The 16,103-nt window shown below is 43.5% G+C and overlaps 2 protein-coding genes across 4 annotated transcripts in view; one reads left to right on the top strand and one right to left on the bottom strand.

Annotated features, from left to right (window-relative positions):
* Nucleotides 1–1,914: 1,914 nt before the first annotated feature.
* kcng3 (potassium voltage-gated channel, subfamily G, member 3) lies at nucleotides 1,915–6,927 on the bottom strand. The gene is made up of 2 exons (XM_057826463.1): nucleotides 6,134–6,927; nucleotides 1,915–4,874 (listed from the first exon to the last, which is right to left on the bottom strand). The coding sequence occupies exons 1-2, from the start codon at nucleotides 6,763–6,765 to the stop codon at nucleotides 4,229–4,231; spliced, it is 1,278 nt and encodes a 425-aa protein (XP_057682446.1). The 5' UTR covers nucleotides 6,766–6,927; the 3' UTR covers nucleotides 1,915–4,228.
* A 5,134-nt stretch (nucleotides 6,928–12,061) lies between these two features.
* The window catches only part of mta3 (metastasis associated 1 family, member 3), a 35,595-nt gene continuing 31,553 nt past the window's right edge, over nucleotides 12,062–16,103 (top strand). For all 3 annotated transcript variants that reach the window (XM_057826460.1, XM_057826461.1, XM_057826462.1), the window contains exon 1: nucleotides 12,062–12,329. In XM_057826460.1, the coding sequence (XP_057682443.1) occupies nucleotides 12,302–12,329 (28 nt within the window). In that variant the 5' untranslated portion in view covers nucleotides 12,062–12,301. The remainder of the gene's footprint in view (nucleotides 12,330–16,103) is intronic.

Here is a 16,103-nt window from a genome sequence, read left to right as displayed (position 1 = left end):
ACAACTAGCCAGCTGAATTAGGTGAGTCTGAATAACACACAACAGTTGGTAACAAGAAACTGACCTGCTTATTCAGTGACAAACACAAAACATTATAAATAACAAACAGAAATGGCATAGTCAGTCGGTAAAACGTGCAAATAATATTGTAAACTGTCTTAAAAAAGCAAAACACACCAACAACCTCAGTGGAAAATCCCACAAATCCCCCAAGCTATTAGATGCTTTTAATGTTTTGTGCATTAGTTACAAAAATTGTATAAAAAGCCTCTCAGGTTTAAATAAACGACTATTTCAGTATCAAGTTAACATTTTAAAACAGTAAATTAAATACTCAAGTCCCCATTCTGTATCAGCAGCTTTAAACTACATTCAATTCATTTAATTTTGCGAATCAACTGTTAAAGTTGTTAAAATTGCTCCCGTTATTCCATAATTTCCCTTCTGTCTACTTTCGACATGTGAAAGTTTTAAAACTGTTTGAAGATAGATTCAAGGCATGATTTTGCCGATTTAGGAGTATTTTAGATAAAAAGTTAATTAGGTTCGCTTGGAAGGTTCACAACAGCCTACTAGGGAAGTCTTCTGCTTTAAGATGGCGGCTGTTTACGAACGCATCTGGTTTTTTCAATACTTCAATGTTGCTAACGCCGTCGAGTCTGTCGTGTAGCATCTGGTTCTATATACATATGATATCTATTATCTCCAGTAAAACGATGTTGAGGTAGTTTTTAGCGGCTGTCAGCAGCAGTCAGGTATTCTTGTGTTTTTTATCCAGCGGCATGAGTTGAGCCAAAGTCGTGAGTTGAGCATTGGCATTACCCGCGTCTAAGACAAGTTATGTTTACTTTAGGGACGCAATGCGGTCAGTTTCTCATTGTGTCCCGAAGACCGCGGTGTGTATTAGTTCCGCTTTACTTGACATACAGTATTTCAATAATCGGAATTTGGATGTTTGTGAATCGTTCTCGAATCTTCCATGGCCGAATCGCATGTTGGATGGTGCGTCTTTACTCACGTGAGGTAATGGCTCGTCATCCAGAATGAATTCTTCGGCAATGACTCTTGTTACTCCCCGGGCTTTGGGACTGTCGAGTGCCAGTTTGTCACGCATAGCAAAAGTTTCTGCCAGTGTTAGTTGCGTAGGACCTTTCTTTTTGTCTTCGGTTTTCTTAACATACTCCTCATATTGTTTGTGGTGGTATTTCGCTAAATGCTTGATTAGGTTGGTTGTATTAAAAGTTCTTACAGCTTTACCATTATGCTTGACTTTATTGTAGCATATGTTGCTCTCTGCCTCTTCGTCTTTGTCATCCTTTAAGGTGAAATTATCCCACACAGCTGACATTTCTACCGACAAAGTCTCTCGGTAAATTGGGAGACGGTAATGTAAATGTAGTGTGTTGAAGGTGTGCCGTAAAATGCGGACCGGATTTTAGGGAAACCGAAGCAAAAACTGGAATGGATTATGTAAATCGGTGCGCTGGGAAACCCGGACCGGAGTTTTACAAAAACTGGATCGGAAGTCTGGATCAGAATTTTTCTCGTGTTCCGATCCGATACCGATGCGCATTTTTTTGCCCATATCGGTTGGTTTTGAAATGTCCTGGCGTCCATCGCAAGCAGCCAGCATGATTCACGGAGCGTCATAGCTTAATGATGTCATTTTGCCCTCACGTTGCAATGATGGCACGTGTGTTGCCTGTTTGTTTGTATCCACACAAAAATCAACAGCTTTTATGATTCGCACACCGGGGAACTCGGTTGCTGTGGAGATGAGAAATACTCAAAACTACTTCCTTACACAAGGGGAGAATAAAAACACAGACACACCCATTTATTCTTTTTGTTTTTAATCTTCACTTCACATTTCCCATCGGAATTGTCCTTTTACATTGTTTACATCAGTCAATTTACATCCATATTCCATTAGATCCTGATTTGAGCTCATTCTTTTCACAACAAATATCAGTATGAGTGTATGGCCTTCCTGTATACTCGCCTATATACATGCTAAATGCAACTAGGTCAAAAATCACTTTTGCGCACAGCCTCCGACAAATTGAATGGCTGAAGGCCACGACTCATAGTGCTGTAACCATGGCAATGCAGTGTAAACAACTATCCGTAGGGACAGCCCGATTGGTCCTGCCTTTAATAAATAATGATTTGTGTGCTTCTGAAGTGGTGCGCTCACTCTATAGGATGCCATTTGAAAACCTGATTACGTGAGAGTTTACCTTCTATTTCAAGTTTTTCGGTTAATTTCTATTGTGCATGGAAACAAACGCGCATGTGCTTGTTTATATTTGTCAAATTGAATCCACCCGCCTTACATCATCAGCAGATACCCGTAGATTACTTTTGTTTTAAATTCAGCACAGCTTTTGAGTTGAAGACAAGGATTAGGGGGTGAAATACATTGAAGTTTAACTACCTCACACAAGAACAGAGTATTTGAGTGTGAAGTACTAGTAGTATTTAGTAAGGGTGTAACGGTACATGTATTTGTATTGAACCGTTTCGGTTCGGGGTCCTCGGTTCGGAACGGAGGCGTACCGAACGAGTTTCTAACGTAATGTAACCCTTACTTTTTGAGGCTGTGAGTCGATCGGGTTACAGTTTCTTTGTGTAGATTATATTTACTCTGTCTTCTCTACTATAATGAGGACCAATACGGTAGTACAGTTAAGAAACGTCAACGGCGCGACAACGTGGCCGCCGCGAGAACGCAGTGAAATGCGGGCGTTAAAGTCAATCAGCCAATGCTCACCAGTTGCAGTGCGGCCGCGTGTTAGCCGCGTCCCAGAAGCGGCTCAACGCGACGCACGAGAACGACAGAGTTGATTATTTGACGCGAGACGCGACCCTCCTGCGTCAATACTACTACCGGTAGCTAGGATCGGGCTGGAAGTCACTCGTGTAAAAATACGGTGGATCCGGTCAATTTTCAAACTAATATGCAATCGTAACCCACTTTTTGAGTCCATCAGATCTCTTGAGTTGTAGATCAGGGCACAGTTGACTTGTCTTTGTTATTTACTGCTGTCTTCTCTGCTATAAAAATAACCAACACGGTTCCATGTTCAATACAAAATCCTCCTACCACAACAAAACAAGTAGGAACTAATATTCACATAGGAATTAAAGTTATACAACATAAAATATACAATATAAATGAATACTACACCACATTTGTAAAATATAAACACATAATAAAACAAATAATAGCCCATTTAAATAAAATTGAAATGAGCTAAAACACCTGTAATTAAATAATAAAAATAATACACACATCCTGCTTACACAATTAAATTTATTAATTTCTGTGTGGCGCTTTAACTTGAGAAAATCCACCAATAAAGCTTTTGATAACCGTTCATGAGAAAAAAAATGTTTCATTGAGGCATTGCATTTGTAAAATACATGTTAAAATCTTTGTCATTGGGATTGCTTTTCTCTTGAGCACAGGACTTCTTTTTTCTTCTTTCTTTCAGAAAGAAAGCTGACCAACCAATACGGGGGGTCTGAAAGGCAAATTGTTGTTGGATTATCTTTAAATACCCACTACTTTTTGAGCCGAATTCTAGCTTTGTATAGGCTAATGTTCCTATTGTTGAAAGCACAAAAGTGTGTAATAAACAACTAGCACGTTTATATTTTGCATTTTGTTTTCTTACTGTACCGAAAATGAACCGAACCGTGACCTCAAAACCGAGGTACGTACCGAACCAAGATTTTTGTGTACCGTTATACCCCTAGTATTTAGGTAGAAAAATCGTATCGCGAGAAAATAAATGTCATTGACATTCACCTCATTGTATTGGAATTAAGTAACAGATTTAATGGCATATTTAATTATTGATTTGATTCAATATTTTATGTCTTTAATTTTGTGCCTCTTGTTCCCCAAAGAGTACAAATTCAAAACACATCTAAATTGTGCTATGTTTTTTACCACTGTGTAACATTTCTACTTATTCCTTTTATTTCTATTGTGCAAAGCGAGAAAGAGTCATCCCGCTACCTCATTCGCTGCCATTTATGACAATAGCCGTCCAATTCATTTTGACTTGGAGGGCTTGCAGAAATCAAATGACAGTGTTAGACTGGTGTAAATTTGCAGCAAACCTCAAAGAGTTTCAGCTCGTTGTGGAAAGAGCCAGTCAAAATAAATTGGACGTTTATTGCCGTCAGTGGCAGCAGATGTGAATGAATAGGCAAAAAGTCATTGCAGCATTTCCGTTGAGAGACTACGGGCATACCTGGCTGATCGCAGTCTGAGTTCATGGTAGCACTGTACAAAACTGTGGTAGATAAACGTGATCGGTAGCGCTAGCAGGACGATCCCGCTGACCACGCACATGCCACCGAGAACCCGTCCCCCGATGGTAATGGGGTATACATCCCCGTATCCCACGGTCGTCATGGAGATGATGACCCACCAAGCGGCAGCAGGGATGCTAGCATAGTCCTGGTTGCGCGTGCCCAAATCCAATCCGTGTTCCAACAGCTGCGCCAGGGCGCTATAGATCGCCATGGCGACGCAGACAAACACCATCAGCATCACCATTTCCCGGTAGCAGCGGCGTAATGTCAGGCCCAGGGTCTGCAGGCCCAGGAAGTGGCGGGCTAGTTTCATCAACCAGAACACTCTCATCATGCGGAGCACGCGCAGGAACACGCCCGCAACTCCCAAGCCGGCACCCGGCATACCCGCGCGGGCCATCGCCATGGTGACGTAATACGGCGTGATGGCCACCACATCGATGATGTTGAGCGGACGCCGCAGGAAGTCCCACTTGTCCCGGGCCACTAAGAAGCGCAGGATGCACTCGGCGGTGAACCAGCCGATGCAGACGGCTTCCACTATCCTGTCGACAGGAAACGAGGGACACATTATCCCACAATCAGTCTAATTACGCCATATCGGGAAGTGGACCGACGTCCCGCAGAGATGAAGGACAAGAAAATTGCCGGGATTTGAGGAGAAAGGGGGAGAAGGGCCACACATTCCCCGGCGCGTAATTACACCATTGATTAGAAAGGCCAATTACTAGCCAAACACAATTACAGGAGACGCACGAAAAATGAACCCACTGTCAAGTATGAAATACATGTTGATACATTCATTCATCTTCTACTGCTTATCCCAACAAGGGTCCCAGGGATGCTGGAGCCTATGCCAGCTAATTATGGGCATGGGAAGGATATACCTTCCTTCAATAGGTTTCCAGCCAATCGCAGGGCTCTTGGTATATCATCATACAAAAACCTGAGCGGCACCATAATTCTATACACCGTAATTTTCGTACTATAAGCCACTACTTATGTCCCTCATTTTGAATCCTGCGGCTAATAGTCAAGTGGGCTTATTTATTGATTTATTTGGGTTGATAGGTAACACTTTATTTGACAGCGGCGTCATAAGACTGGCATAAGACCGTCATAATTGTGACATGACACTATCATGGGCATTAATGAATGCTTATGACAGATGTCATTAAGTATCATCCGGCAAATTATCTTACGAACTTCATTTATGTCCAGCTCAGATCTTTTACATTTATTCAAAAGTGAGAAGATTTGTCGTATGTAACAAAATGGCATCTCTCATCAGCATTTATTAATACTTATGGCAGTGTCATGTCATAATTATGATGGTCTTGTGACAGTTTTATGATGCCTCTGTTAAATAAAGTGTTCCCAGTTAATATCTTTTGGTGTAAATATCCAATAATATAATGAGGACTGTTGCGGCTTATGGTCCAGTGCGGCTTATCTATGAACAAATGTCGTTTTCGTGTCAAATTTAGTGAGCGGCAGCTTATAGTTCGAAAATTACACTATTAAAAACATGTTTAACTATAGGCCTATTCTAACCCTTTTAGCATTGTCTGCCATCGAAGACAAGAGACGTCCAATCATTTTGACTAGGACCATGCCGTAACAGATTTGGACATCCATCGCCGTCATTGACATTGAATTAATTAACCTGTGTTGTAAATAAATTTTCATCATTTTAGGAAACTTTTTTTTTTTTTTGCTGAAATTTTGTGTGGTGATGTAACATTTTTATCACGCAAAATTGTTATTGGTAAAAAGTGGTAAAGGTAGTGCACCCCTAAATTACCTGTGCTCCTCCACGGTATTTCTTTTGGCAGTGTCCCAGTCTGGCAACGTGCTGGCACACAGCATGACCATGGACACGATGACGAACACGACCGACACGGTGGCCAAGAGCTGCGCCACGATGGACGAATTGGGCTCCTCGAACGCCCTGCGTGCCGTCTCCAACCACTTCGCGCGCCGGGTGAGCTGTATCACCGCCACCGGTTCTCCCTGCCCCGGACTCTGGGTGTCCTCCCTTTCAACGCCATCACCCGACAGCCCAACCTCGGACAGCCCGATTTCAGAAAGTCGGTCATCCAGGCGCTTCTGGCAGCAGGAGTCCAAATGCGCGCTCTCCAGTCCCCAGTAGAGCATCTCGGTGTAGAAGGACAGTTCGCACACGCCGGGGACGAAGCGCAATTTTCCGGAGCGCACGTAGAGCATGATGAAGACGAACGCCTGCGCGTGGCGGTCAAAGAAAAACTCGTTGCGCTCGCGGTCGTAGTCATCGCACAGCTCCAGTACTTCCTTCTCGGTGGCGCACGCATGGAGACGGCTGACGCGTCGAAGAGGGAAATCCCGGATCACGTCGCGGGTGAATGCGTAGCGGGTCCCCCCGACGTTCAGCACGCAGATGCTCTTCCCGAACTTCATGGTTCAGACGTCCCTTCAGCGACTATTGGCTACTTCCATGAGGGAACCCGGGACACCTGCGGACCGGCGAGTCTCCCCCTGTTGCCGCCGCTTCTGCCCTCCTCCCGGGGCGTGGTTGGGCTCGGAGTGGAGTTGAGAATGAAGTGGGTCGGTCGGTATGGTTGCTCCCTGTAGCTTTGTCCTTCTCTTCCCACAGCCCCGGAGAGGACTCCCTCCCTCTCTCTCACCCCACCCGGGCCGAGGAGCGAGCCAATCCCATCACTTGGAAAAAGTCTCACACAGCCTGCGTGGAGTGGATGGATGTATAGTGGTGGCTTGAGATGACAGTTTAATTCGTTTCTTAACTAACCTCGTAACTCAAGGCATGCACTCACACCTCATATCATCTTTCGTCATTGAAATGACTGGATGTTCGGAGACTTCAAAGTGAGACACAATACTCAGTTTTAACTCATTGGCTGCCATTGACGATAATAGATGTCCAATCCATTTGTATTGAATGTCCAATTAATTTGTACTAAACCAGGGGTCCCCAAACTTTTTCCTGTGAGGGCCACATAACTTCCCTTCTCTGATGAGGGGCCGGGTCAGTTTGTAACAGAAAAAGTGTGACGATTGCAGAGGTGCCTAAATGTAAAAATGTATTGTTTTTCGGAAAGCCACAATCAAATAACCCCTTGTGGATTCTTCACGGAACAAAAGTAAATAAAATAAAAATAATAATAATACAATATAATATAACATGATATAATAATAAATAATAATAACACTATTAATTAAATAGATAATAACAAAATAACTCTCTCTGGGTTCCTTACAGAAAAAAGCCAGGAAATAAATAACACTATTGGAAAAAGAAAAAAAAAATGTTCAGGGGGCCGGACCAAATGTGGAGGCGCCCGTGGGCCGTAGTTTGGGGACCCCTGTACTAAACGATCTCTGCCAGCACCAATTCAAATGGATTGGAAGTACAGTGATCCCTCGCTACTACGCGCCCTCAGATGTATGTAAACCAAAGCTTCAAATGCGTCAATCATCGTTTAACTTGTTAAACAGTTGCTGTGGCAACTCATTGTGTGTAAGTGAGCAGCTGGAGCGAATTTGAGTGGACTCACTCAATGAAGCATTTAATAAACCCAAGCATTTTTCTACTGCTTTAGTCTTATTTCAAAATAATTAGTTGGGACAGTAACATGTGTAAAACGTATCATAATTATTACATTTGAAGTGCAATTTTAAAAAAAAATTATAGCTTGGGGAAAAAAGTGAAAAAATGTCTTATATGTATCTCTTTCCAATGCTAATTCTGAATAAATACATTGAACACATATTGGGGGGGCTACATTATGGTTTTTCCCTTATCACGGCGGGTTCTGGTCCCCATTAACCGCGAAAAACGAGGGATCACTGTATATTGCTTTCATTGATAGTGACACATGATCATTCTCTGCCAGCCTTTTGTCACCAATAATGGCACTGAAAGAGTTATAATGTCAGTCTGCATGCGTTGTGTGCCATGGTTTGTGTTTATATATCAACTGCGTAAAAGTTTATAACTCAGTTAGGGCAAATGGATAGATGGAGAGCACTCATAGAGTGCATTTATCTATATTATTACCATGCTCAAAGCGCTTTACATAAGCACAGATTTACCCATTCACACACACCAATAGTGCTGCGGCCATGCAAGGCGCTGCCAACCCATTGAGGGCAAATTAGTAGTTGTAGATCGAACCGCTGACCCTTCGGTTCCAGGACAATTCAAGCTACCGACTGCGCAAGTTAACTATTAGTCCCTAACTCCCTGGTTAACTCACTAATTACTTAATCAGTTATATTATTCTAATCATAGTTGAACATCCGAGCCACCAAAGAAAAAGTTAAGCGTTTTGTCTTTTTTAATCCCGTATTCTGAACAGATTCAACTGAGAAGAGCATGCCTCAAGACAGAGCAGAACACAACATCGTTCAGTGTTGTGGACCAAACATGTAGGTTCACTCCGAGGGTGGTGCTTGTATATACTACTATTGTTTAGTCTATACTACTATAAATAGCATTACAAGCTCATTCTGACTTAATTTACCGAGGGGACACACCTGATAGGACGGGAGAGGGGAGGCAGGAAAGATTTGGGTATGCCCTTTGAATGTATTATTCGTTTGTGTGTATGACAATGCGGTTAATTGAAGTTAACAAGAATATCATGCTATTAATCAATATTAAAAGTTTTATAACACCAAAACACTGATGCTATTCGGTAACGCATCTGCATTTTGTATTGTTTCTTAGGATCAAGCTAACATATCTCAAGTGATGCTGTGTGGTTCACTACACAATTTTTACTTTTCTTTGTTATTGGTTCTCTTTTAGGAGAAATATTTTAAAGTCAACGACCTGCCAAACTACTGTTGGTTGTTAAATAAGTTAAAATCAATGCCAACATGCACTCATATTCAGAGGTGGGTAGTGTAGCCAAAAATTTGACTCTAGTAAGAGTAGTGTTACTTGAAAATATTTTTACTCAAGTAAAAGTATAAGATGGTGTACTGCTGACCTCGACTCGGGACGTCGTGAGTCGGTGGGGAGAATACTTCGAAACCCTCCTCAATTCCACCGACACGCCTTCCTTTGAGGAAGCAGGGTCTGGGGACTCTGAGGTGGGCTCTTCGATCTCTGGGGTTGAAGTCACTGAGGCGGTTGGTAAGCTCCTCAGTGGCAAGGCCCCGGGGGTAGATGAGATCCGCCCGGAGTTCCTAAAGGCTCTGGATGTTGTAGGGCTGTCATGGCTGACACGCCTCTACAACATCGCGTGGACATCGGGGACAGTGCCTCTGGATTGGCAGACCGGGGTGGTGGTCCCTCTTTTCAAAAAGGGGAACCGGAGGGTGTGTTCCAATTATAGAGGGATCACACTCCTCAGCCTCCCCGGTAAAGTCTATTCAGGGGTGCTGGAGAGGAGGGTCCGTCGGGAAGTCGAATCTCGGATTCAGGAGGAGCAGTGTGGTTTTCGTCCCGGCCGTGGAATAGTGGACCAGCTCTACACCCTCGGCAGGGTCCTTGAGGGTGCATGGGAGTTCGCCCAACCAGTCTACATGTGTTTTGTGGATTTGGAGAAGGCGTTCGACCGTGTGCCTAGGGGAGTCCTGTGAAGGGTGCTCCGGGAGTACGGGGTCCCGAGCCCCTTGGTAAGGGCTGTTCGGTCCCTGTACGACCAGTGTCAGAGTCTGGTCCGCATTGCCGGCAGTAAGTCGAATTCGTTCCCAGTGAGGATTGGACTCTGCCAAGGCTGCCCTTTGTCACCGATTCTGTTCATAATTTTTATGGACAGAATTTCTAGGCGCAGCCGAAGTGTTGAGGGTGTCCGGTTTGGTGGCCTCAGCATTTCATCTCTGCTTTTTGCAGATGATGTGGTGCTGTTGGCTTCATCAAGCCGTGACCTCCAACTCTCATTGGGGCGGTTCGCAGCCGAGTGTGAAGCGGTTGGGATGAAGATCAGCACCTCCAAATCCGAGACCATGGTCCTCAGCCGGAAAAGGGTGGCATGCCCTCTCCGGGTCGGGGAGGAGATCCTGCCCCAAGTGGAGGAGTTCAAGTATCTTGGGGTCTTGTTCACGAGTGAGGGTAGGAGGGAGCGGGAGATTGACAGGCGGATCGGTGCAGCGTCTGCAGTGATGCGGACTCTGCACCGGTCCGTTGTGGTGAAGAAGGAGCTGAGCCAAAAGGCGAAGCTCTTGATTTACCGGTTGATCTACGTTCCTACCCTCACCTATGGTCACAAGCTGTGGGTCGTGACCGAAAGAACAAGATCCCGGTTACAAGCGGCCGAAATGAGTTTCCTCCGCAGGGTGTCCGGGCTCTCCCTTAGAGATAGGGTGAGAAGCTCGGTCATCCGGGAGGGGCTTGGTGTTGAGCCGCTACTCCTCCGCGTTGAGAGGAGCCAGTTGAGGTGCCTCGGGCATCTGGTTCGAATGCCTCCTGGACGCCTCCCTGGAGAGGTGTTCCGGGCATGTCCCACCGGCGGGAGGCCCCGGGGTCGACCCAGGACACGCTGGAGAGACTATGTCGCTCGGCTGGCCTGGGAACGCCTTGGAATCCCGCCGGAGGAGCTGGCTGAAGTGGCTGGGGAGAGGGAAGTCTGGGCTTCCCTGCTAAAGCTGCTGCCCCCGCGACCCGACCCCGGACTAAGCGGAAGATAATGGATGGATGGATAAAAGTATAAGTAGTCATCCAAAAAATGTACTCAAGTACAAATGAAAAAGGACTTGGTGAAAAGAATACTCAAGTAATAAGTAACATTGTGAGTAACTGCTTATATTTTTTAAACAATGTTTTTTTTCTCAGCACAAAATTTTCTATATGAACTGTTAATATTATACTGTACTATAACCAATTAAATAACCAGTAAGCCAAGGAAAGATGTATATATAAAAAACATTGAATTCCGGTGAGAGGAAAAAAAATACAGAAGCATCATCCGTCCAAAGAGCATGAGTGCTCTCTAGTGGCAAAAATAGTTCATAATTTGAAAAGTGAATAGTTCCTTTAATGAAAATAAAAGGATCATATCTCCAGGTTTCCGTGGTCAATCAGTGCCAAATAAAAAATGGGAGAGAGGGTAAAATCTGCACTTTCGAGTCATGTTAAGGGCGGCGCTCTATATCAAATACTTTATTTTTTTTATGGTGGTTTAAAGACGCCAGGTGAATGAACAGGCTGGCGTGATCATAGATTGGCAAGCTTGCGTCTGATTGGTATAATTAGTCATGTGATTATTGTTGCGACGTCTCATTGGTGAAATCGGTAGAGCTACTTGGCATACATGGCAAAAAAATAAATCTAATATGTAGAATGAAGAAGAAAAATATAACGGCTCTTGTGCAGGCCAAATTAGCGGAGTAAGAGTAGCGTTTTTTTCTTCACAAATATAGTAAAAAAGTACAAGTAAAAAGTACGGCTTGGTAAAACTACTCTTAGAAGTACATTTTTCTCAAAAGGTTACTCAAGTAAAAATAACGGAATACATGTAACGCGTTACTACCCACATCTGCTTATATTTCATTTTTTGCTCACAAGTCATAGGAAAACAAGTTTGAACTGAGGCAATTGGACTCCTAAACTTAAAAAAAATACAGTACTCAGTTATATTTATTATATGAAAAAAATACTTTTGATAGTAAAGCTCATGTCAATCTAAAACGATACAATTTCATTGTTACTTTTACTAGTGATTATTATGTTTGTGTAGGTAAGTAAGCCAGTGCGCGTGCGCGCCGCCTCCTGACGTCACGAGTGATTTTTTTTCGGGTTGCGACTGTATTGTGACTGTGAAGGCTACTGTGTGAACACCAGGCGGGGGGGTTTCAATTGACAAAAAAACAAAACAAAACCACAGAACAACAATCACGAAAAACAAGCTCCCCCTCCCGATTGTGTGCACACATCCGGAATCTCTTTTTACTACATATATAGTTTTAATTAATTTATTCTTATGATTTCTTAGTGGATGTTTTACGCTAACACTCCGGGAGTGCAGAAATGGCGGCCAACATGTACCGGGTCGGAGGTATGTACGTCAATGTGGATCTTTTCTCGTATCAAAACTGTGAAAAAGCAGCCGGGTTTGGTGCTTGTATTTTTTGCCGGGCTTGCAAACGGAACCGTCCGGGCGGCGTTTCCCGGCTTCGTTTGCGTCCCGACGGCGGCGTTAAGGGCTTTTGCCCACCCGGAGTCGACGTGATGCGGGCAGGAAGGGAATTCTAAATATTTGGGCTGCAAAATGGGTCAGGCCTCGCGTTGGCCACCGCTAGCCACTAGCTAGCTTAGCTTAGAATGTAAACATTTTACCGGCATGCTTTTAATTTGTCGTTCTCTGTTACAAAACGTTCTACCGTGCATGCACAAGGCACGTCTGGCTTCCCGGTCGCCGGTGCAATTAATTCGGCCAAATTGGCTTAGCTTCTCGGCTACGTCGCTAGCATGCCCACCGGAATTCATCATCAAGCGATTGTCTCGCTTCATGGCGTCGGGCCCTAATGAACACCTTGGAACAAACACGTCGTCCTTCGAGCATTTTAGTTTATATCCAGCGTTCTAGTGCGCTCTTTGTCCTCATTCGTAGCAGCGATAGTAATGCATTATACGTGAATTATGACATTTGGGCACAGGTGAAGGACACGTTCCTAAAATTCTGAACGTCGCTTAACTCATTCACTAGACGTCCAATCCATTTAAGCAGGAAGGACTGCCAGCAATGCCAGTTTAAATGGATTGGACGTCTGCAGCTGTCAATGTTTGTGAATAAGTGAAATCACTATATGCTTTTGTTAGCGTTTTAACCTGTACAATTTTGTTCAATGTGTTATATTTTTGGGGAGGGTTGAATAAGGTTTTGATTGAAACGAGTCAAAACTGCTATTTGTGCTACTCTTGTGCTTGATAAATCGTTTCAAGATAACACAATTTATCATTGTAGGACACATATTGCCCACAGTACAATTCTCACGAAAAAGGCTACATTTGTGATATTTAAATGACATTTTTTGGGAAGGAAAGGCATTACTACTATTATTTTAAGTCGTTCAAATTTTACGTAACCTAAGTTACTACACACGTGAGGAGAGCCTACTAGGACAGATGAATATTAATCTTAAAACCTTAATTTTTCACAACAAGTCCACTTTTTGGTTTGCTAATCTGCAACTAAAGCCCCTTTCACATATGCCGAAACACTGTTAAAATCCTGGGATTTAAACGGCCAGCCCTTGTGTGTGAAAGCAATTTCCCAGGTCGACTGACACAGAGATTACACGGACATTTCACGGGTCACGTCTTAGTATAATGTCCGGGAAAGTCCCGGGACGATGCGTATGTGAAAGCAAGCGTTGACTTCCCAGGCTGCAGCACGATGGCTGACGATGAAAATATGGCGGTCCGGTCGTCACGTCCTCTTCGCAGTAAGACGAAAAGCAGTAAACAAACATCGCAATTGTCAACATAGCAAGCTGGAAATAGCTAAATTAAACTGAAAACATTACGAAATTAAATTGCTACTGGATCGTAGAGCTGAGGAAGAGAGTCCATCGTCCATCTTTGGAAATGTGGGGTTTAGAGCTGAAATGAATACTCAAGCAACTCGAGTAACTTGAGTTTAAAAACTGATCCGAGTAATTTTATTCGCCTCAAGGAATCGTTTAATTTTGCCAGCTCGAATCATCACGTTTTGCCCGGACTCATTTTAATGCGGGACAACGCGCAGACGTCACGTGCGTAGAGGAAGAAGCAAATATACCCGACTGCAGCCGACAGCCGCTACAAACAACTCCCGCATGATGCTACGGTGGTTGCAGGTAGCGTCTGATGCGTCTCATAGATATCACATGTATATAGAACTAGATGCGAAATGACAGACTCGGCGGCGTTAGTAGTTAAAGCAGTAGACTTCTCAGCGCTAGTAGATAAGATTAATGTTACTGTCTCTTGCTCACGTAACGTTAGCCCTGCGAGGGCTAGGTTTCTTTTCATTATGACTACTAGAGGAGTGCGAAATTTCAAATTCTTATATTATTCGCGATTCGGCCGTGGAAGATTCGAGAACGACTCATAAACATCCAAATTCCGATTATTGAATTATACCAGGTAAAGCGGAATTAAACACAGCGCGGTCTTCGTGACGCAATGAGGAACGAACCGTGAATAAATATGTTCAACTCATCCCGCTAGATAAAAAAAAAAAACAATAATACCTGACTACGGCCGACAGATGCTGCAAACAACGGCCACTTGCTAGTTGCTACAAACATACTGCCACATACGGCTATGGTAGATATCACATATATGTAGAACTAGATGCGAAATGACAGACAACGGTGGCATTAGAACATGTATAGAGAACTAGATGCGAAATGACCGCCTTGCTGGCACTAGTAAACAGCCGCCATCTTAAAGCACTAGACTTCTCTAGAAGGCCCTGTTGTCGCAAACTTAATTAACTTTTTATCTAAAATACTCCTAAATTGGCAAAATCTTGACTTGAATCTATCTTTAAATGATGAAACAGTTTTAAAACTTAAACATGTTGAAAATAGACGGAAGGGAAATGATGGAATAACGGGAGCAAATATAACATTTTTAACGGTTGATTCACAACATTAAATTAATTGAAGGTAGTTTAAATCTGCTCATACAGAATGTGGACTTGAGTATTTAATTTACTGTTTTTAAATTAACTTGAAACTGAAATAGTTTGGTTTAGCCTGAGAGGATTTTTGAACAATTTTGGAACTAATGTACTACACATTAAAAGTGGGGGTTCGGGCACCAATAATCAATTTATAATCGAATCGGAGACCCTGAATCAGTATAATGTCTGGGAGAGTCCCGGGACGAAGCGTATGTGAAACCAAGCGTTGAAATCCCGGGTCACAGCACGATGGCTGATGACGTAAATATCATGGCGGTCCGATCGTGACTTCCTCTTTCTGCGCAGTAAGACGAAAAGCAGTAAACAAACATTGCAATAATCAACATAGCAAGCTGAAAATAGCAAAATTAAACTGAAAACATTATGAAATTCAATTGCTACTGGATCGTACAGCTGAGGAAGACAGTCCATCTTTGGAAATGTGTGGTTTATTTTGTTGCCAATGTTAGGGTCCGCAACTGTGGAAACAAGGTTGTACCTAAAAGCACAAAACAATGGAGGGATGCGTTCAAGGGTTTCTTAAATACACAAAAAAAGGCACGCCATCGTGGAAAAGGGAGAATAACACAATGGGTCCGTGACAGTCGGTCGACGGGGATCAATAATACTAACTTCAGCGGTAGGCAGAGAGCAGATAAGACAACAAATGCACTCAAATACCAGCAAAATGTAGAGGGGTTTTCAGAACAAGGGCGGCAGAGATGATGAATGGCGCCAAGCAAGTTAATATCTTGGCACCCTTCTCTTGGATAGCCTGGGCTTAAATACAGTCTTGATGAGCTTGAATTGGCTGCAGTTGCGACGTCGGGAACACTCCCACAACCGACTCTGTAACAAAACACGATTTGACCAACATTGTGACAGCCATTGCCGACCAAATATAATGTAATGTCTGGGTTATAAAATCGCGGCAGCAGCCCTCCGTGCATGGAGACCGCCAGGAACAAGTCTGTGAAAGTGTCCAACCCGCGTCATTACCAGATATCTCTACATGCGTGAAAGCAATGACGCGAGTAAATCCCACGTCACTTTACACGGGAATTTACCGGGATATGTTTGTCAAAGGGGTTTAAAAGTTTCTCATGAGTTGCTTTACTCTACTAGTAACAATACAAGAAGGCATTAGTGGAAGAAAAC

The sequence above is a fragment of the Corythoichthys intestinalis genome, chromosome 21 (assembly GCF_030265065.1).
Source record: "Corythoichthys intestinalis isolate RoL2023-P3 chromosome 21, ASM3026506v1, whole genome shotgun sequence".
Taxonomy (NCBI): domain Eukaryota; kingdom Metazoa; phylum Chordata; class Actinopteri; order Syngnathiformes; family Syngnathidae; genus Corythoichthys; species Corythoichthys intestinalis.
Note: the sequence above shows the minus strand (reverse complement) of the source record. Positions and strands in the feature narration are given on the sequence as shown.